The sequence below is a fragment of the Anarrhichthys ocellatus genome, unplaced genomic scaffold, assembly GCF_004355925.1.
Source record: "Anarrhichthys ocellatus isolate YVR2014 unplaced genomic scaffold, GSC_Weel_1.0 scaffold79, whole genome shotgun sequence".
Lineage (NCBI taxonomy): Eukaryota > Metazoa > Chordata > Actinopteri > Perciformes > Anarhichadidae > Anarrhichthys > Anarrhichthys ocellatus.
This window is the reverse complement of record NW_022280109.1, coordinates 530,452-554,133: the sequence shown is the minus strand read 5'-3', so window position 1 is coordinate 554,133 and position 23,682 is coordinate 530,452. Positions and strand designations below refer to the sequence as shown.

At 41.7% G+C, this 23,682-nt stretch overlaps 1 protein-coding gene across 1 annotated transcript in view; it reads right to left on the bottom strand.

The window, feature by feature from the left end:
• adam19a (ADAM metallopeptidase domain 19a) overlaps positions 1 to 23,682 on the bottom strand; it is a 167,843-nt gene that overhangs the window by 57,469 nt on the left and 86,692 nt on the right. Inside the window, exons 4-5 of the mRNA XM_031874263.1 lie at positions 16,620 to 16,701; positions 6,160 to 6,236 (exon numbers count right to left, since the gene is read on the bottom strand). Of these exons, the coding sequence (XP_031730123.1) occupies positions 6,160 to 6,236; positions 16,620 to 16,701 (159 nt within the window). The remainder of the gene's footprint in view (positions 1 to 6,159; positions 6,237 to 16,619; positions 16,702 to 23,682) is intronic.

The following is a 23,682-nucleotide window of genomic DNA, read 5'->3' as shown; positions in this document are numbered from 1 at the left end:
ATACAAGTAATTATGTGTCCAAGGCTGTTTATCAGTTTCTCCTAGAACCATGTAATTCATCCCGAGTCTATACAAAACACCTCGTTATGGCATGAAAGTAGCCAGCGGGGGAAAGGGGCTGGGAACTGCGGGGCAGGAGAGAAAATGAAAACACTCAGAACTGCTGGAGGACGGCAGATAAGGAGACGGGTCAATGCTGAAACCTAAACCAAAAGTTTCCATCCAGAACTTTATCCTGGCAGCGGGGGCCTCCAGTAACTTGCAATTTTTGCAATCATGAGATTTTTTCTTTTGCATAATCATCAGTTCCCTGCGAGTTGTGCAGTAGTTTGGCCATTCAAAAGAAAAGCCTCAAATCCAGGGAGAAAATAAGCATATTTTATACAGCACTGCAGCTGCAGCACAATAAATCGTCTCATCAAGGTACCGTGTCACTCTTTTATCCTCATGAACACATTCTATGCATATACCAGCAATGAAATCACAAAACATTGTAATTTCCACAACTCCTCGTTAAAATCCAGGACGGTGTTTGTGCTGTAATGATGATGTCATAATGAGCGCGATGGGGACGGACGGAGGAGCCACGCTGTTATTTTGTGAAAGAGGTCGTTGATTCATAGTTTATGAAAGCACTGTTGCCGAGCAATGCACATTTTCAAAGATCAAAAAAGTGATTTGGGAAGAACACATCACTCGTTTCCCTGCTGAATCACACCAACCCTCCTGCATCTTTCTGCTGATTTCACTTTTCTCCTTACAAACCTTTTTGACGTTATCATGTCATGCTACTATTCTGCCTCCGAAAGCATTTACATGTGTCACCTCAATGACTCTGTGTTGAGTCTAAGAAGAACACACATAGAGGGAGAGAAGAGACTGAATAGATGACTTTCATTTCTTCTCAGAGCAAGCTGAGTGAGAGGGACAACATGGCATTCTCTGGTTGCATGCAGAGTTGTGGATATAGGATTTAAAGCTTGTTCTAATGTTGATATGAATGAAAGGGACTCTGGTTAATCTGCAGCATAGTTAATAACAATGCAGATGTTTAAACTTTATTTTTCGTTTTACTTTCTATTGGTGGGAACTAGCAGTGATCCCGAACAGTCTACGGAGTCTGAATCCACTGCAAATCTCACATTCCAATCACCGCAGTGCACAATGAGGTTACAAAATAGGATGATTTTATTCAGGCTGTATGCAGATGCTGAATGTCTGATTTAAGATAGAATGTTTCAGTTGTGGAAAAGAAGGACATCTGAGTAGAGCTTGTCCTGGGGAAAAAGGCTCTCATAAAGAACAGAACCAGAAAGGTACTGAGGAGGGCAGAGGGGACGGACAGGAGGCCCAGGAGGTGAGGGTGGAGGAGACAAGTGTGGCCCAGGAGGTGAGGGTGGAGGGAAGAAGTGAGACCCAGGAGGTGAGGGAGGAGGAAAAGTGGGGGACAAGAGGTGAGGAAGGACGGGGCATGTGAGGTCCAGAAGGTGAGGGAGAGTACTGGAGGACAGGTGGAGATAGGTAGTGAGGTGGACATGGAAGCAGACGAGGAGCAGCTCAAAGCCCCTCAGCTGAAGAGGAAACAGAGAGGAGACAGCGGAAGCTCACAGGCAAAGAAAGCAGCAACGAAAGAAAGTGGAGCAGCAGAGTCTGAGTCCAGTCTGGAGGAGGACTCTGAGTCCAGTCTGGAGGAGGACGCTGCTGCTGACAGTGAGCCCTCTAAACACGGTGCTGGCAGCTGTAGGAGCTCTGGAGACTACAGTGTGGAGAAGATCAAGGAGTTTCTGAAGAGGAGTAAGAATGTGAGAGGAGCCAAAGTGGAGGACTACCTCTCTGACAAGGAGAAGCTCTCCAGCTCTGCCAGATCTCACATGAGAAGCAAGGACAGAGGAGGTCTCACTATGCAGCAAGGCTTCAGACTGAAGAAAATAGTTCACAAAGTGAACAAAGAACTGAACAATGATGGAGCTAAGTGAGAATAAGATCTCACAGTCTTAGTGCAAATCACAGACAAGTTTATGTTTGTTGGACTTTATTTTGTTGAACCGCTTTAAATGGTAAAGAAACATGTTCAAAGAAAATTAAGGTTTTCTAAAAATCAAATCTCTGTCTCTCTCTCTGTCTGTCTCTCCTGGACTGTCCCTTCACTTCTCCGTCACTTGTTTTTGGGCTATGGACTGCTACAATGTGGGGAAACAGAATTAGGGCCAAAAGTTTTATTTACAACCACGAAAAGCAAGCATGCTAAGACACCCTGTCTGTCTGTCTGTCTGTCTGTCTGTCTGTCTGTCTGTCAATCTGCTCCATTTCACTAATCTGCACCTACACACAAACAACACAGCCGTGTTCTGAAACAAGAGCTAAACGATAGACACATGTAGGCTTTCTCAGACTATAATGTGGGGATCAATGAGGAAAAAAATACTCCATGAACTGGAAGTGGTTGCGTTGCATTGTGGGTAAAGTAGGCGTCAGGTTTTGACAAGGAAGAAGAACGCATGAGTGCTGCATCGCTTTTCGTCCTTTTTTTACATTTTCTTTTTTTTTAAAGAAAGAGTGGGACAGTGTTACAGGAGAGTGACGCTAAGTGGAGAACTCTCACTGAACTTTTAACTGTTGAACGTTTCATTTTGGGGGGAAATCAGCAAAGTTTTATGTATAGATGGCTTTCCAAGTGACGTCGAGTAGAGAACAAACAGGAATGACTGAGAGTTTATGAGCAGATCAACATGTGAAATTATTTTTGTGCTTTAAAATAAAAGGGATGGAAAATGTTCAATAACCGAAGAAGAAAACTCTTGGCTAGCTCAGAATTAGGTAGCTCCAGATGGTTTTGCTCTAAAACTGCAGGAATTTTATGTTCATGGCTTTTTATTGAATAGTGGGAATGTTTGTCAGGCTCCGTGATTGATATTTAGCTGATAAGTTTGACAGAAATACAAGAGATAAATCTCACTGGATTATGTGTCATGCTAGCTAGCCAGAGCTGACAGATGCACACAAATTCACCTCTGACCCTTCAGCAAGTTGCTTTTTCTAAATACTGAAAACGGATGTATATAAACTGTGAGAATAGACAAAAAGTTTACTGTCAAAAACTCAGCGAACTGCAGGACATAATTCACCCTTCTGTTCATTTACTAGTACATCCCTTAATTCAACTGTTTTCAGTGCAAGAACAACGTTGTGTGGGTCAGCTCTGTGAATGACGGGACGTTTAGAAAGCTTTTACATTCTGTTGGCTCACGGATCTCTATTCTGCGCCACGTCTGCTCTGTTCCCATCAAAGCTGATGTCAACAAGCAGCATCTGGCTTCCTTCCCAGATCAGGACAGAGGGACTGCAGAGTGCTGACGGACGTGTCACCACTGAAGCAGCCTCCATCAGGTGGAAAAATATAAAGATTTTCTTACAACGTAATAAAAAACGTGTATCTGTTTGGATTTACGAACAGGCTTTGAAATGAATTCCTACTTAAAGCCCCACTGAGCTGTAACTTGATGTCTCGATCTAATATATTTTCACGCATCCTCAGGGCACGCCGCATCTTTGCCAGGAGGAATCTGAAAGGTGCTCCATATTAAAACCTGTCTGAGGCTGTGAAAATACAAGACTTTTAAAACTGCTGCCTGGATCCCGAAAAGGATCAAATTACCAATTTCACAATCTGAAGAAAATACACGAGTTGTGACATTGAAACGAAACTTTATCTAAATGTGTTGATTGGACGTGCTTATCACAGTCCTGTGACAGCCACAGATACCACATTTCTTCTTCTGTTGGGATCTAAGATTTCAACAAGTGACAAAAAAAAGTTTAAATCTATCGTTTTAATCAAACAACATCTCAAAGTTTTGTATCTTTAGTTTACTGACACAGTCATACAGCATTAATTATCAAAAAGATAAAATATGATACAGTGCAGGGACTCATGGAGGTCACAAGGTGGCAGAGACATCTAAGCGAGTGTCATTAGTCATGATACAAGGGTAACAAATATGAGAGGACTAGCAGGAGACAGTTGTAGAAACGCATTGCATTGATTTAATAACGCACAGGTGATCAGTAAGGAGGAGAAAGATGATTTGTGGCGTTTCGGTTCTTTTTCTAGCAGTTATAGTTGAGTGCCCACATGCATGAGGCCAAGTGTTGCGTTGTATTAGCGGCTCACTACAACACAATCAGCTCATGTACTATATGTTTACGGCAATGTCTGTTGGTGGGTCCATGAAATGAGTTTTGAAAAAAAAGTTAAATTTCTGTAATTTTTCTTTATGACCAGAAGCCTGGCAGCTGGATTCATGCGATGTCACGACGTCACGCAAGAATTTGGAGGAACACACATCCCACGTAAATCCAGCTGGTCAGGCTTCAAGTAATGAGTTTGTGTTCCCGTAAGCGTGAACTTTGACCTTTGACCACCAAATCCTAATCTCTTCATCCTTGAGTCCAGGTGGACGTTTGGGCCAAATTTGAATGAATTCCCTGGAGGCGTTCTTAAGATGTTGCCGGATGGCCGGACAACCAGAACACATAATCCCTCTGGACACAGCTGTCTCCAGTGCGGAGGTATAATACAAAAAGTATCTCAAGACAACCCACGTTTTATCAATTGCTGACCAAAACAAAGTCTATCTTTGTATTCTGGGCTTGGTTATTGCTCTGCCCTGTACTCGGGTACTGGACAGTCTGCTGCTGGACTCATTACTGAGACAGAGACGGACGATCACATCACTCCTGTGATTGCCTCTCCACACTTGCTCCCTGTTAAGTTTCAGATTGATTTTAAAAATGTTATTGCTCACTTTTAAGGCCTTAACCGGCCTCGCTCTGAAATACACCTCTGATTTATTCACCTGCTATTTGCCCCCTGGACCATTAAGAGGATGGAGCCCTGCTGGCTCCTCCCAGGTCACAGTTTGTGACGAAGGGTGATCACACTAAGTATCTATCTTCTTTTAAATCTCTTCTTAAAACTTTTCTCTATCGAAAATGTTTGATATTTTTTCATTTATACTGTTATTATTCTATTAATTTGATCTATGCCATGTCTGCTTTTATTTCCTTTTGTAAAGCACTTTGCGTCATTGTTAAGAAAAGTGCTATAAAAATGAATTATTGGAATTCATCAGATGGCCACTAACACGAATCCAAATGAACGATAATCTTTATCCATAACGGCTGGATGTGTTTGCTGATTAGTCCGCCATATTAGTTTAAAAGGTGACGATATGTCAGAGTTGTTTCTGCCCCCCCTCAAATAGCCCAAAAAGTTACTGTAGGTTTAAGGAATGTGGAGAAAGTCGACTGTAAACGCCCACCAGCATGTTGATAGCATTAAGCACAGTGTAACTTATACACTGTGCTTAATGCTATCAACATGCTAGCGTGACTGTACACTGATCTGAGGCTGTAGAAACAGACAGCAGACATGCAGAGAGGGGCATTGCAGTTGCAGTATGTCTTAGAACAGTGTTTCCAAAAACCTTTTTCCTGGGGACCCACATTGGAAAAATGACAAACCATCCCGACCAAATTCACAATAAGCCATAACAAGAACCCGATCTATAAATCATGAGAAGAGTGAATTGTCCGTAAATAAACGTTCCTGACAATATTTACTGCCAAACCAGCCATTCAGAAGAGATTTACATTCAATAAATCACTGAAAACATATACATGTTAAATACCTTATAAATAAGTACAAATAAATGCGTTTAGGCGAAGTTAACAGCCTCTCGTTTTTTTGCTTCCATATTGAAAACAAACAGAATGTACGCTAGCCTTTGTTTATTCAATGGTATAAAAAGGCTACAATGGGAACATTCAGGCTCAATGACGGGGCTCAGAGCTGAATGGCAGATATAAATCTTGAATAAATGATGATGGAAGAAATTCAGTTCAGCCAATTCATTTGGCGACCCTAATAAATTCTCCCTCGACGCACCCGAGGGTCCCGACCCAGACTTTGGAAATGAAAGGTAACGCATGCAAAGTTGAATAATGACATTGTTTAAATCCTGGATCTTCCAATGAAATCCAGCATCATCTGGATCTCAAGTACTACATATATTCTTCTGTAATTTGTCTGGGTCAGATGAGTGCAGCCCAACCCAACCTGGTAACACAAATACCACAAACACACATTGTTTCCTGTACCTGACTCCTGAGCATGTGCTGAGAGCGACCCAGGACTCCGGATGTCCTCTCACATGACCGTGGTAGAAGCAGTGACCCTGCAAGAGAAAAGAACCGCAATCAATACTTCTTTCATTCATATTTCATGTGGAGGAACGCTTGTGATAATGTTTATGAAGACATGTCTCTGGGGAGTGTCCCTGAAGCAGACCTCGTGCTCCTGTTTCATAGCTACAGCTGCCGACTGTATCTCAACAACGGTGGATCGATACCGCTCAGCAAAGCTCCGTACGCTCGCTTTGACGGTGTTCATGTGAAGGTTGGTGCTCGGCCAAACATCCAGATGTGGATGTGAAGAAGTGTAATAAGAAGAAGGCAGACTGCTGCGGGCAGTGTGAGTTCATAGCTGTTCAGGTGGCACAACAGAACACAACACAGCGCTGTGTTTGAATGAGCAGAACTATTAAGGTCAAATGAATTCATTACAGCTATATTCCACTTTGTCTTTGTGTTATACCCTTTTCCCACCACAATTAGCACATCATGCACAAACATACTGTATTTGCAGGTTTTTAGGATGCAGGAAAACCCACTATAAATTATTATTGACTCCTTTCCCATTTCCAGTAGACCAGCATGCCTTTCTGTTTTCTACATTTGTCAACGTCACACACACGCTGGAAAACAGTTGGTAAACAGCGGAGAGCAGCATGGAGGCCAGTGAATTTGTTACCGTGGTTACTTCATTTTTTTACATCTGTTACTCATTCAGTCTCTCTTTCCAACTCCATGGATCAATGTTGGAGCGCTGCTTGGACGGAGATTTGAGGTGAAAAAAGGTTGTGACTGCAGCTGTGTCTGAGTGATAGAGCAGGGCTGTCATCAGTGTGTGAATGGGTGAATGACATGTAGTGTTAAAGCGCTTTGAGTGGTCAGAAGACTAGAAAATAATAACTATACGTATAACTATACTATATAAGTACAGTCCATTTAGCATTTACCAAGACGTCATGTTGTCGTCATGTCTCTGAAGTTAAAACCAGCCGAGCTACCAGAACACGAGCTCACACTACAGCACTGTAACTTGTACAAAAAAAAAAAAGACAAAAGAATATAACACTTTCAACCTTTGAAGAACAGATGTATCACACCTTTCATGACTTCTAAAAGCAACTCTGCCTTTGGGCCCGAAGCCCTGCTGCTAATGTTGAAAAGGGATTTATCATCACAAGGTTGAAATGACGCCTGCATTCAATGTTTGACAATTCAAAAGTCTGTGAGCTCATCAGAGAGCAGAATGATCTCTTTCATTTGAGCAATAGCAGCAGTGGCGAGTGCTCCGTCAGAGAGAGGCGTCCGCACGTAGTCTGGATACAGGTAGAGGACGTGATGTGTAGGCAGTCCAAGGGATCGGCCCGCCGGGCCGCCTTTCAGCTGCATGGGGAACAGCCTGCCATCTGTTCAGGCTTACTGTGCAGAGAAGAGCCGTGCAGAGACTGCATCTGCATTTCAAGCTGCGAGACCACAGTTGGTATCAGACGGGTTATTTTAGTTTAGTTCACTTTGTTAGACCAGGTTGTAACAAAGACATTTGTTACGCATTAGGCCTCTCTCAATCTATGTTCTTCTCTTCAACTTGTGACACATTATCATCCACGGCAGTGTGCAAAGAATACAATGGCAAAAAATCCTCCTATATGTCTATCGATATGCAGTGAAAAAACAAGAAATGTTCATACAAATTTGTGACAAACTGAGCAAAATGGGAAGACGTTTTGAATCTTTTCATTTCCTGTCTGCAGTGTCAGCATGGGACGATATGGAAATGTCATGTCATGGCCATCCTTGCCAAAATAATTGTGATTAACAATATTATTTAGTTATTAACAATATTTGACTACATCATAGATAGGACATCTGTTTTTAGGAAAAGAAAATAAGGTAACCATAAATCATAAGGTCCCCCTGCATGAAGGGACAAATAAAGGACACATTTAAAGAATAGCAAAAATATTGTGAGTCAGTTTCTTTCCAACATAATAATTGCTGTATTCCTATCTGGCTCTATTTTTCTATTTTAGAGAGCGTTTTCAAGTCATGCATGTGAAGATATTCACAATCATCCCGCTGATGGCGATTCACCAGGTTCAACCTCCTGTGAGGGTTCTTATAGTGATCTGAGATATAATCCTGTGTCGTCCCTTCCCTCTCACGGACCTGCACGGTCCAGCAAATCCGCTGCTCACCTTCAAAGCGACCTATTCATAATCAAATAAGCTCAGAGTTGACTGGGCAGCACAGGCACCACAAGGAACTAAAATGTTCAAAAATAAATAGATGATAAATAAGGTAGAGATTGCGTGGACAGAAGAAGCCCCCATGTTTTCAGTAAACTAGCTTCACTTGTGTTTCCTGCTGCTCAGTCAATGTGTAATATATCGCACAGCTGGCAACAGTGAGGATTCCATCATTACAAATGTACCCACATCGAGATTTAACTGAGCTTGTGTGCTTCTCTGACAGCGGTGAGCTGTTCACAGCTTATACAGTGAGGTCATTTGTAGAGCAGCAGCACATCTCCTAAGCTTTTGTTATTTTAAGAACTGTTTCAAATCTTAATAAGGACAAAAGAAATGAATGAGGCTTCTCAGACAAAAACTACATCAAAGTGTAAAGTTTGCAGAATAAGCACCAGTGCCAATAGCAGCATCATCATAGGCTCCATCAGCTGTCTGTTCACATTGTCTGTGTTGCTCCTCGATGTGTATTACATGATCCACAAATGAAAAATGATTCAGATGGTCAAAATGATAAATGGACTTGCATTTGTAAAGTGCCTTTCTAGTTTTTCTGAAAATTGCTCCGGTGTTTATGGAAATGTATATAGAAATGATTCAGTTGAAACTAGAAGTCCTCATTCTGATCCAACGGACCTGTTGTGTGACCTGGTTAATTCTGTCTGTGTTGCATTTCTAACATATGGTTAAATATTGTCTCTGCCTTGTTTGTCCATGTTCTCTCAGAATGGCTAACAATAAGACTGTTCAGACAGAGAGACAGGGATTCAGCTGATGGAGACCAGGAGAACAGACCAAGACCCTGACCTCTGGAAGCTGTGTGTGGGTCTCTGCAGCAGCCCTCCTCTGGGACCTCCCACCAAGACCAGCAGAACCTTCCTCCTGCTCCTGCTGAGTGGAGCGGCCTGAAGCCCCTCATCCAGCGACTGACAATGGTGAAGATGTGGGACATCGTCATGATGAAAGAAAGAGGTTCCGGAGAAGCCACGCAGGTCCGTCAACCTCAAGCAGCAGCAGCCAGACCCAGATTTAAGTAACGCAGAGATATAAGAGGAAGATGGCTCATGGTGAAGACCAGGACTTCCATGAGAGGTTGTTTTAGTCAGGAACACTCTCGTCATAGATTTTAACCATTTATTGCAACAAATGGAAACACAGTTAAACTTGGCGATGATGGCTCCGCTCTTTGAATTCTCCCCGGATTAGCCAGCAGCTACCAAGCTAAGACGGGGAGCACCGAGCTATAACCCCCACGGTTTACAGGAATGAGCCAGAAGTACATTTATTAAATACATTTCAACCATTTGCCAGAAGATTAACTAAAAAAGGGGTGGAGGAGGCGAAGCTTCGCCAGCAGTACGGTCTGTAACAGCGTAGGTGTAGAATGAGTCAGTGAGGAGGGAGCTATATTTAAATAAACCTCCTTGAAGTGAGAGTGGGCTGTGATTGGTGCGTGGCCGATTGGAGCTACGATTCAATCGGCTGGCTGTCAGCTGGTTACAGCTGAGGGCGTGTGACTTCCGTGTCCTGCATGAACTAACACTAGCTTCATATCATGAGAGGAAGAGGGTCAGAAATAGCCATGCAGGTCCATCCACCTGCAGCATCGGCCATGATTCCACCCACACAATCCACGTTCCACCTGAGTGTCCCCTCTGAGCTCCTGCGCCACAGTGAACACGCTTCAAGCAGCACCCAGACTGAAAGCCGGGCTCGGTCAGGACTGAGGAGAAAAGCAGCTGATGATGAAGATGTGCGTCATAGAAAAAAAGAACCTCTGATCTCAGGTCAGATAGAGAGAGAAAGAGGTCTACGGTGTGTTCAGAGGAGGAGAGGTGAGTCCGTTTCTACTGTAACAGGTTTTAAAAGGAACATACGATATTTCTCTGTTGTGCTTCCAAGACAGCAGTGTGTCTAAAATCTGTCTGTTGACTTCAAAAACCTTCCATCAGTGAGAGGACAAGAGGACCAGCCATGACCCGTCACCATAACCGCTTTAACGGTTCCACTGTGGCCGGTCATGCTTAGCAGGTTTTGACTGCTTCTCACACCAGCAGAGCTCAGTTTATCATAAAGAATTCAACTGAACATATCTGATCCTAACATGCATGATCATCCAAAGGATAGGTGTTAAAAATATATTTTGTATCAATTTGCTTTGTTCACTCATCATTTTACCAATATCCTGTAGTTGGGTGTTTGGTGAATTTACTGTATACACAGGTTATTCAACACCGCTGCTCATTGAAAAACCAGATCTCAATAAATCATTTTCCTAACGCCTCACTGAGTCAGGGCAGGATAATTGAACAGCTAACTTGCATCTTTATATTCTCAAATGTACTGTATTTGTTCCTAGAAGATGCATCATTTTTGGCTGATGTAACAGTTTTCGTCAGTTACCATAACCATCTATAATGGAAATGTATAATCAGCTTAACTATATATATATATATATATATATATGTCACACATCCGACAACCACCGACAAGTTTTTGATCCACAGATTTAGAAAAACGTCTTTCCCTCTTTGACATTATACAGGATTTCACTGAAAGCCCGGATGTCCCAGTTTTCCAATAGCACTGAAACGCAGCATGCTTTTGTGGATCTGTGCGGAGAGAGAGAGAGAGAGAGAGAGAGAGAGAGAGAGAGAGAGAGAGAGAGAGAGAGAGAGAGAGAGAGAGACCGTGAAAAGAGTCTTTAAAACTCCACACGCAAATATGACCTGATCTAATCATATCAGGTGATCTGCACTCATTTCATCTGTGAATAAACACAGGAAGCTTTCTGAAGGAGACGTAAATATTCATTCAGGTTGTCATGTGTGCATTTGGAAAACTTTATTTTTCAACGTGTTCAAATAGTTTGGTCTTTGTGTGTAGATTGGAACACACATTTGTGAGAACTCAACATTACGTAGAAATCATTGTACAAATTTGTAAATCAGAGTTTTTCATGTGTCCATCACATTTGTGACCATTTTGAGATCCATTGTACTCCATACTCTCCACCTTTCAATATCTAAGTATGAATATACATTTTGAAGAATAGACAATGATTTTGATGTCTTCAGGGGGTCCTAGTTGTTAATTAGGGGGTCTGAGACCTTCCAAGATCTCTTGTGTTTCGCACACCGACGCTTTAGATCAAGCATGCAGGTACCCAGCAAATGTTTGAGCTCCTGCACTTGAACACACTTCCAGCCCTCAGGGTCAACCACTGCAAATACATCCTTAGGACCCTGATTTATCTGGCCAACAACATACTTTATCATATCTAAAGAAATGTCAAATAGTATTCACCGGATATTAGATTTGACTTCACCCCAAACACAGAGTCTTTAACCGGGTGGATTGTGGGATAAAAGCTCCGTGAACCATGTCCAATAGAGGAGCAGCCTGCGTGTTTGGACCGGCTCTGGTCTGCTCAGAAGTGGAGAGAATCAGATTGAAGTAAAGGCATTCTTTGATCTCTAAGAGTTCAGAACAAAGAACATCAAAGACATCCAGGTCACCTCCCCGCTTTGCTGCTTGAATTCAATCACCAGGAAATATCACTTGGCAAATGAATTGTTTCTGATATATAAGATACAAATTATTATGACTGTCTTCATTTATATGTATGTACTAGTGCTGGGCAATGATTAAAATATTTAATCGCGATTAATCGCATGGAATTTTTGCGATTAATCTCATTGTTATGGCAAAGTTCAATAATGAATTCAAAAGTAGTGTATTGCGCACTTTTATTTTAAAAGTACTGCTATATGAACAAAAGTGCAATACCATTTGGTTCACGAGATGCAGGTAGCATGTTTTATACCTAATGTGAATATAATTCATACTTTGTTGGCATCTTATTCTGAAAACCGGATGTTCGTCTGAAGAAACCGGATGTTGTCTCACGTTAATGTTTCCGCTAACTTTCAAAGTCCTTCGCTCGCTCCCGATCTGTGCCGTTTGAATGCGTTTACCGTGAATGTCAGCATATAGGTGCACTAACATGTAAGTGTCTGCTGAGTTGACCACAGAGATCTGAGTGTCTGCTGACTTTACCGCAGCGATGTCCAGTAGTCTCCAGGGAGAAAAAAACCCAAAAAAAACAATTATAATAAATTTAAAAAATGCGTTAACACGCGATAAAATAATTGTCGGTGTTAATTAATGAATGCGTTAACGCGAAATTAACGCGTTAACTTGCCCAGCACTAGTAATAATGCAACATAACAATGTAATGTAACAATGTAACATAACAATGTAACATAACAATGTAACGTAATAATGCAATGTAACAATGTAACATAATAATGCAATGTAACAATGTAACGTAATAATGTAACATAACAATGTAACGTAACAATGTAACATAACAATGTAACGTAATAATGCAACATAACAATGTAACGTAACAATGTAACATAACAATGTAACGTGTGGCTGATTGCTGGGCTCCTAGTATTGCTGCTTTTAGCCATGTCTGGGGCATGGTTGTTATTTATTGTGTTGCGTGCACTAACTTCAACACTGCAGATCCTTGGGTCCCCAACAATACACCCACCAAGTGTGAAGTGGATCGGATGAATGGTTCTTGAGATATGCGAAGGAAACGCAGAAGGCAGGGATTCCTTGGTCATTCCCTGCTAATAGGTCATTGGATGTGTACAAGTTAAATTACCTATTTTTACATAGCAATCCACATAGGAATACTTGTACTAGCCTGTTTCCAAAGCAAGTGAATGAGGTACATATTGGATTTTTTTAATCGATTCAAGAAGTTATTCTATCATTTCCCTTAACATAAACTTACATAATTTGCAGGACTGCAGCCTAAAGTCTGCTGAGGACAAACAGATCATCTGGTTCCTAAAATAACTCACTCAAGAGCTAAATTGAGCAAAGGGCCAATCAGGGTGCTCACTTGAGATGGGAAGCATCTGCAGAGATTCTGATAACTGGAGTCTTTAAAAATTGAAATCAAGTGACTTCAATGGATGTCGCATGAAGAGGATTGTGACTTTGCTTAATACTGTTGATAAAAGACCAAAGAAACAATCACCAATTAGTAAAACCAAGAAGAGAATTTCCTCAGAAAATGTGGATTGAGTTAAAGTAAAAAAATGAAATGGTGCTGTGTTTAAAAAGACAATATCCAGGTTGTCTTTATTCTGAGACAAGCAGGAACATTTGAATGTTCTCATGAGATCTTCTGGTAATAGAAAGTGAGAGTCGAAATGGAAATGAGAAGATTTCTAAATTTTTTGGTGAGCACAGATATTACAATGCTACTTGCACCATGACGCAATATATTGCGGATTTCCACATACCCATTTGTTAAATCTTACACACTGTTCCTTTAAAGATGCGGTGCCATGCAGTTGTGTGTGCATGCTTTAAGGTGACAGCAACCAGCGTTAAGCTCTACAGCGGTCTTTCATAAAGTTCTATTTAATACACTCTCAACCTCTCAACCTGCTCCTTAAACTGACTCACACAGCCTGTCTGACACATGGCCGACAGCGTTAATAAAGTGCTTCATAATTTATGCATCACTAACAGCGGCGGCCTTGTGCCACTACGACGTCTCCCGTGTGCTCGTGAGATTGATGACTAGAGAAAAAATCCACTGTTTTACAATGTAGGATTGTTTTTGTGGAACAGTTGGGATTTTCTTGCTTTGTGAACTCTCGTTCCTTCAATCTGTTCTATCCAACAACTGATCTGTCAGTATTATTCATTCAGTATGGCTGTCTACATCACTGACTGTCTTTATATTTCAGACCAAGCCACATACCCCTCATACTGGTACGCTTCCAGTAGTCAGTTGCCAGATTGTCTTTTGCAAAAGCTAAACTCTCCAAAATGAACAAAGTGAAACATAGTCGTCCTCCTTTAAAACACCCATCACACCTTCACAAGATAAAAGAGAAAGCTGAGCAGCTCGGCTCTTCCTTTCTTAGTGACAACACGCGCTGGTCTATTAATACTGGTGCCGGTGTTGTTCGCTGCACATCCACCGTACAATATTTTGTATGAAAGAGGTGCTGTGCTTCTTGTTGGTGTAGGAAGATAAAGACATGTAGTGTTTAACTCCTCCCTACGTTACATGGAGGAACACAGGATTATGTCAGCGCTGCTTTTCCTCATTGCAAATATTCATGAAATCCCTGTTAAATGTAACTGTAATGTTAAATACATAAAGTGTATTTGTACACTTGTCATTTAACTTCACTTCTCTCAGGAGGAAAATCTTGGACGAACAAATTGAGTTAACAAAGACTACTAGTTTGCTAGTCTATATTAATATTGAAGAAAATAATCTATTCAAATTGCAATTACAATTTCCATTTGTGCATGATGTATTGCAAAAAGATATAGATTTAAGGATCCAATTTTCATTTTGAATGTATAATAAAACCTCAAATTCAAACTTAAATAAAATGTATTGAGAGATGTATTTTAATTCTACTTTCAAGCATGACACCGCCATCACGTTAATGAAATAGAATGCAAAAGTTACTATCCATTTTTGAATAGGCGGAACATGTGCAAACCAATCTCTTTACATTTGAATCGTGTCCTGATGTCGGATCATTTACTATGATAATGAAGAAGCTCCACTGTCAGTCAGGAAGACTCTTCTTCGGCACGCTTATAGCTTATAGTCTACTCATCATTCAACCTGCCGTCAGCTCTTCTCTTCAGCTGGTCTGCTCTATCCAATAGAACAACGCACATCATCTTGTTGCAGTCTCTTTTCAAGTAAGCCTCTCTCTCCCTCTGCCTTTAGTACATGCTGCTGTTACACGGCCCCACCTCAGCACAATCACAGCCACCATTAGTGTCTGAGGGGGGGACTTTATTATCACTCATCATCTGTTATAATAAACACTTATCTTCACTTCGTTCACGTGTCTGTCCTGATTGAAATGAATGTTTCTAATGGTACATTACATCAAGATGTTTTACACAAATGGCCTGGGACAATCCTCCCATCATAGAAAGTGCCATTTTCAATGAGTTGAATTTAGGACATAACACTACTCTCAAAGGAAAATTCACCACATTTTGTGTGGATGTCCAGTCAGTGAAATAAATAAATTCCCCAGTGTGTGATGTACTGACCAAGAAAGCCCCCAGGACGAGCATCAGTATTTAAAGCACATCTTTTTCCCACAGACTGACATGAGGAAAGAAACGTCAATCAGCAGATTATCTTTGGAGCTAAATCCACTTCCCAGTATTACCACTTGAACAGCCCCTATTTAAATCATGACGTCCTCAAAGTTGTAAAATACACTATTAGGTGAATCCAGAGTCATTTTCCATCCTCGGTTGATGTGAGACTCAGCAGCTGGGAGGCGGGGTTAAAGGAGACGCTGATGTGCTAGCTCTATGGGCCCATGGATGCCGAAGATCAGCGCAAGATAGATCGTTCTATACTCACAAGTCAAACCTTTCTTGCTTCATGCGCCACTGAACAACTTTCATGAGAAAGAACAGGATCCCGCCTCCAACGCTGTTCTTACTATACATTCATGCTGCGGAGCCATGTCGGCTGTGCCCGCATGTACCAGGATGCATTGCGTGCCAGTGGTGAGCTCGCTACGTTTGATAAATACACAAACTCTGGTTTGGTCAAAATAAATCTATAATTCACTGAGTAGGATGTGAAAACATGCCGGCTCTGCATGCTGCTTCCCCTGCTGTGCGGCTCACTTCTACAGAGGCACTCCACTAAATTAGCAAATTATAATGACATAAATCACCATAAATACTATTCTGTGGTAGTCAAATCATAAAGGGATTATTTCAAATGTAAATCATAATGGATGTGCAGCCCTCTTGAATTCAATTTGTATAGCCCAACATCACAAATCACAAATTTGTCTCACAGGGCTTTACAATGTGTACACATGTGACATCCTCTGTCCCGGGACCCTCATGTTGGTCCAGGAAAAACCCTTTAACGGGGAGAAAAGAGGAAGAACCCTTAGGGAGAGCAACAGAGGAGGATCCTCTCTCAGGATGGACAGAAGTGCATCCTGGGAGAGCATGCACTTGACACTTGAATTCAACATGAAATGCCAAATCACATACATACAGTGTGCTAGTAAGCAGCATTTAAATCAGGGGGGGGGGACATAACTTCCTAGAGACTTAAGCCTGTTGCTTCATACTTACAGTGTAATTGCTGTTGGCTATAGTCACCGGCTGCCCGTCTCCTGTGTAGTAGGTCTCTGTAAAGTCTGGACCTAAGAGCTCGCTGGGAAAGAAAAAGAAAAGAGGGTGTGTGATTAGATAAGACATTACTTTAATGATCCCTGTGTCATTTTCTTGTGCAGAACTCTAGCAGTCAATAGGAGTAGAACAGACACTTCCATTCAAATCGAGGAAGCAGATTGGTCAGTGTGGCGGACGTTTTGTGAGTACCATTGTGGCCGTTGTAGCGGGCTAACCTACATAAAAACTAAACCGACTTATGTCCGGATTCCCTGAGGTGACGTTTTGCTGTAATGACTAAAACGAGCAGTGGAGTTAGGAAGCGTAGAGAGCCAGAGTAAAAGAGTACCATTTACCAACTTAATGCTTCATTCACACACTCTTGTCACAGTGTAGGAAAGCACAGCGCTCTCACCAGAAGAGGGACAACCAGTGCAGCACTAAAGCATGGTGGAATTAGCAAGCTAGCTAACAGTGCGCAGGTTACCGTCCCTCTGCATCACTCCCCACCACTCCACTCCAGACAAGGACGCGCTACCTTGCCAACTAGCCAGCCATCAGTCTACATGGAGCTACGTCCACTCTCTTCCCCATGACACCATGACAGCTGACAACAAGCAGCATGTTCTTTTGTTCTAGTCAAATGACGGAGAGCATGCACATCAACGTCCGTTCTGCACTGTTCTATTTCTATGGGTTCACCTTAGGTGTCAATGCTGTATAGTGTGTCATATAAGTTATGAAATTCTAACAAAATTTTACTTGATATTATATAACGTACTATATATATAGATATCTATATCTATATCTACTGTACCACAATTTGTAACAGTGACATTATAAATAGAATCGCATGATGACTAAAGTTTTTCATTCTTTCCAATATTCCCTCAATTTTAAAAGCTTGTTGTCACGAGACATTTTAAACTTAACCGATACATATATTAGAATAACTATTCTAATCATAATGCTGCCTTCTATGGGCCGACACATTCAAGCACTGTCCCTCATTAGGGGCCAACCAAAGACCACCACTAACATTATCAGGGCTACTCTTAGCGGCTACATTTGTCAGGCAGAGCGAGCCTCACGAGAAGATGCTCCTGTCTACAGTCTAGGAAATGTAGGATCCAGCATTTTAGATGTCTGCCCCATACTAGGAGCTACATTTTCAAACATTCAGTTTTTAAAAAATCTAGCACTGGCTGGTTTTGAGGATTTGGAGCAAGGCATGGTAAAATGTGATGTAATAGTGTGGAGCTAACATTAGCAGCGTGCGTTAGCACTTCTATGCTACGAGCTACTGTTGGTATACTGATTGTGTACACATGCTACTGTTGCTCTTTAATGGTTATAACAGTGAATAAAGATCTACCGGCTTTACAGGAACAGTGTTGTTCCTTTATTTCACTGTCTTCTGTCTGGATCTCCAGGTGATGTGGTGGTTCACTTTGTGTGTGGTCTGTAGCTTTAGCTTCTATCTTTTTAACCTGTTTTCACTGCTCAATCAGTTAGAAAGCAGCGGGGTTTGCAGAAGGGTCAATTGCCTGATGTGTGAAACCTCATTCTATCTCATACTACACTTGCACACTGAATCTCTGCTTTGAAGAAAGTGCTTAGTCAGACAAAGCTTCAATGATATTCATAGCTTCTGTCTTTGCTTGCTGACATCCTGGTATGATTTTCTGATTTTGCCAAGCTTGATTGCTAAAAGCATAATCTCCTCCAAATGCAATGTTGGATCAGCAGGACGGGAGCCTTTCATGTTGATGGAGTCGGGCATTGATACCAAAAAGAGACAGAGACGCAAAGAAGAAAAGAAGAAATCTCAACGCCTTCACTGCATTTTTATCAAATGAGATTCATCTGTTAGTTACTTATCTCATGCAAATAAAGTGCAGATAAAGAAAAGTTTGGTCGGACCAGATAAGAATTTGCATTTTTGCTACTGTTCTGCTGAAAGACAGCTTACAGAGTGCCACAAGAGAAGAAGAAGAAGAAGAGCGTTTGTTGTTTGATGTCCCCTAAAAGGTCACCATACAACAAAAAAGCAGTTTAGCCTGCAAGTAGAAAAGGTGACATTTGTCATGTCTGTGGATGAAGGACTCCGTACTCAAACGCGGAGAGGTTCCTGGATGGACGCATCAGTGTTACAGATGTATGGATCCGTGATACTCTGAGGACGTCTGGACTCATTCAGCCTCTGCGTGTGGCTGAATTACTGACCAGACAGGAGACACACTCTGGCAGCAGATCCCTGAGCACAAATGTGCAAATGGTAGACGGACATGAAAAGATGAGCCAAATCTCCATTTGGTCCTGGGGGCCCTATTGTATTATTCATTGAGGGAGATCGTAATGGAACATGATCCAGCTTTCTCACCCCTTTTACTGCAGACAATTTGCCATGCTATATAAAAAGACTGTCTTACGTGGTCGTCCTCTAACGTTAATTCGATTGAAGCTTGTGCACAGACGGCAGTGTGTGAAATTCAGCTCCATCTTATTCAGCACAGTATTTACACAGCATTTTCATCAAAGGGAGACAGAATAAATGGCAGATTGCTTTTCATTGCATTTCGAGCTGTAAGGATGGTGTAGAGACAAAGATTATAGTCAAACATCTCCTATGGCTTGATTAAAAACCGGCAAAGGGTGTGATGAACTGTGAAAAGCCTTGCAGCTCAACAAACACTGGTGAAAAATAAATGACCTTTAACGTTCCTGGAGAAACACAACAGGCAGAGACCAGTGGGTGGGATCAGTGTAGGTCTGAAATAGCAATCCAAGCTTGATTGCTATTTCAGGCTAGCTTTTTAACATCGCCAACAGCTTGTGGAGCCTCTGCTCTTGAGGGTGTAGCTGATTGGCAACGATTCCTTGTTTTGGGGGGGCTGTGATGGTTGGCTCTCTAATGCTGGTGACACATCAGTTTATGTCTAGAAGGAATATTACGGTTTATTACAACTTGAGATTCATTTGTGTTGCTCTGGGCATCGGTTCCATCAGTTATAACAGCGAAGCAAAGTATATACTGAGATCTGGGAACACGGTAACATTACTAAAAATAGATCCAATTAAACAAATTTAACAAACTACTTAGTCCAGCAATAGGCAGGCATGATGGGAAATGTGGGGCATCCCTATCGCTGCTATACTGGGGGGGTACTTGCTATTCCCCACTAGCTTATGCCTATGGCATCTTACACTGCATAGATGAGCCGAGCAGCTAGCAGACTTTTCCTTCCTCACAGCTCTTCAGCTCTTGGTTTGAAGTCACAGCATCTCCAGACAGAACAACAACGTTGAATTTCAGCCTTAGTGTAAGTTTGGTTCAGCCTAACTTTATTGAAACAGATCAGCTACTACTGGTAGCAAGAGCAACAAGTTACTGCCAACAGTTAGAATGCTCTCTGCTCTCACCGTGTAAAAGAAGCACATATCTTTGTCACAAATGTTTGTTAACCACATGTCAGGGATCATTGCAAAACATGTGTGTGTGTATATATATATATATATATATATATAAAATATAAATATAATACAATTTATCTATATAAAAGAGGATTCACATTCTTGACACTTGGCATTGCCCATCTCCTCACGTCAGCTCCAGATCAATATTGATTGTGAATGTACTTGAGACTGTTTTTCCACTTCTGCTGTCCCGCTCAATTTCTGTTATTATAAGTTATTTGTATTATATGTATGTATTACTAAAGTATATGAGTTAAGTGGTCATTGTTAGTGTCACATTGCTTGAATGAATAGAGCACATGTGGAAGGCTTCTCCTCACAGTTGGTATCCAGCTGAGTTACTGCTCTCACAATGTGATGATTTTGTCATTCAAATGAAGTTGACCAACCTCACCATGTTCTCGGGGTTGCTTCTCCTCCCCCATCTCTGTAAGGAAAGAAAATGTGCAGATCTCACTCTGCCACATACCATGTTAGGCACTATCGTCTACCATGAATGCTCATTAGAAAAGTGCAAGTGGATGTGGAACAACTCATCAGCGGCCCTGATACTGAATAATTACACAAACACACTCAGCTCTCTCTCCTTCAGAGCGTCAGCTGCAAAGTCACACAGTGTGGTCTGCTGTGCTACTTCCAAGGAGAAAAGGAATATGGGCTCTTCTGGAGGCAGAGGGAAAGCAGACAGGCAGCCTGGCTTTGGTGTGCTGATCAAATTTGCTCTAATGAGCCGGCCGAGAGAATAACCAGCTGGACACAGTGTGGATGAACTATGTTTTTATACCCATGTTCTCTCCTCCTTTTGGCCTCTGATTGGCTAGCAAAGCTCCTATATCTTAGTTAAACAAGCTATAGGAGGAACCACAAGGGGAGGGGAGAAGAGAAGCAAATGCGAGCCATAGCGGTGTGATGAGTGAAAGGAGGTGAAGTGAAGCAACGGGGAGGCTGCTTCTCACATCTTGTGCTACAAAGACGTTGCTGCAGAAATCCCCTACTTGGAGATCAGATGCTGTTTGTGAGGGATCCGTAGAAAAAACAACAAGAACAATAACTACAGACACCTTCAGGGTTAAGGTTCAAATAAAAACCCATTAAACCTTTCTAGAACACGAGGTGATTACCAATAAAATAAGATAGAAAAGCAGACAATTCACACATCTGAGAAGCTGATTTGTCAATTTTGATTGAAACGAGTTTAAAGCTAGACTATTTCACTTGTGACCCCCAAAAATAATGAAATAACAATTTTTTTACAATTAAGAAAAGTGAATTAAAAAGCACGAACACACCTTATGGTACCTAATGTTATTTAGTGTTAGCAAACTCTAGGTAGACATTACTGTAGAACTGACATCGCTGAGTTCTCTGTCACTCTGTTGTTGCCATTTCAGTATCGACCATTACCGTGTAACTGCGGTAATATCCGCTATTCATCAAATATCATGGGTTAGGGTTATAACCCTAACCCATTTCTGTTTGAAATGTGAGATAAACATACTTCTACCATCACCAGACTTCATGAGCAAGCACAGGCCAATGCAGAGTGTTACAGCTGTCTCAACAAACGCATCACATGAAACCGTCCTGCTGTCGGAGAATTCAGTCATACCTAAGGGCTGCTGGGACGAATAGGAAAACAGCCAATACCCGAGTCAGTGAATGGCTCCATTGAAGTGAAGCTCTTCATTATTGTACTGAGTTGCTAAATGGAACTATCACATGTTGAAGTGCTCGAGGCGTAGCTGCTCTCAGATGAAACTTTCTGGAGGGTAGCAAACAGCACAGTGATGTTCAAGTTAAAAGAAATTGCTACTGTACTGAAGCTTGGTTTTAGCCTGAAAGGTTTCTTTGACCAGGAGAGAATATGTGCATGTACAAAAATATTAGCACACGGTCCCACACGCTGATTGACAGTGTTGGCATCAGATGGCAACCTCCGGTTCTGCCGAGTGAAGCCGATGCGGAAGTGTCTTATACTTGCATTCTCTCTACTGACCAGCAGGGGGCGACTCCTCTGGTTGCAAAAATAAGTCCGATTGTATAGAAGTCTGTGAGAAAATGACTACTTAGCAACTGAATGCTTCTGTTCACATGACGGGTTGAGAAGGAAATTAGAAAAAAGGTATGAAATGAAGTGCAGCCCTACAAGGCAGGAGAGTACAAACCCGTCAGACTTAAGAGAGACAAGTTTAAATAGAAACATGAGAGGCCAAAGTCTCTCCAGCAATACACACAGTGTGTCAGGGATACTTTGAAGAACCCATGACACAACTGACATTTAACTAATTTTCTTGCTTTTAAATGTCAACATATTGAAAGACCTTGGATGAATAAAAAGAACAAGAAATAGCAAGTAGTGAACACAAAGCTGCAATGATCCTCAGTCCTCACAGTAAAGGAACATATTTATAGGGGAGTGACAAGTGCAACGAGCCTCTGCAGAGCCTTGGGTGAGCCAACCGTGTGGGCCTCTACTATTTTGGTTCATGAATGTGCAGCAGCACACAGTGCAACAGGGCCGGATGAAGGGGAACACAGATCGGAGGTGTGTGGTGATTTATCAGCCAATCCCAGGACCGGTGTCATCGCTCTGAACCACATTGGCTACTTACAGTGCGGATGATGACAACAGCTCAACAACTGAAGAACCGGCTTCCCCACAAAATTATGTTGTTGTCTGGATGGTGCCGACTTTTTAGTTCCCAGTTGTTCCAACATGCTCACAGAGGAGCGTAGAGAGAGGGCTGCCACAGATAAAGAAGATCATCTGCTTCAATGTCCAGGCTACACAACTGATAACCTCAGCTATACAGTGGACTGAGAACATGCAGCCTGCAAAAATATACACCCAAGGGTGCCTGAAGTCTTCCATAAGGAAAAGGTCAAATCTCTAATTTGACACAGCTACAACCAAAAACAACATGTAAGACCACATTACAAAATCAGCTCTCACACGTTCTGAGAAATGCATTCAAACCTACACGGTCTCTTACATCTGTAATCTGAAGAGAATCTTGACAATTATTGACTTTGATCTGTCTCTCTGTCATCACCGCGTTAACTGCTCTGTGGAAGCATCAAATAAAATAAAAAATACAACAGAGATCATAAATAAGAAAGCGCAGAACTTCAGAGTGGATTATGGAATCACATAGTTTGCCTCCATCAAACTGCTCATTTTATTTTGTGATAACTGCCGCAACAATAAACCCTAACTTTATATCACTTGTCCTGGCCATTTAACCTAGTTTCATCCGATCAATCTATGTGATACAGTATAACTGCAGAGATGGACAGGGATCAAAAGCATTTAGACAATAAAAAAGATCAGTTCCACTATTTGTAAATACAATTTCTTTCTTTTTTCAGATAATAAGTCTTGACTACGAACGTCTGTGTGTTCAGTACAGACTTGGAGTCAGGTGGTTAGCATAGCTTAGCATAAAAACTGGCAGCTGAGGGAAACCTGGAGCTTGGCCTCATCCAAATTGAAAAAATACATCCACTAGGTTTGTGCAGATTGGGGATCGGATCATATATCATCGAT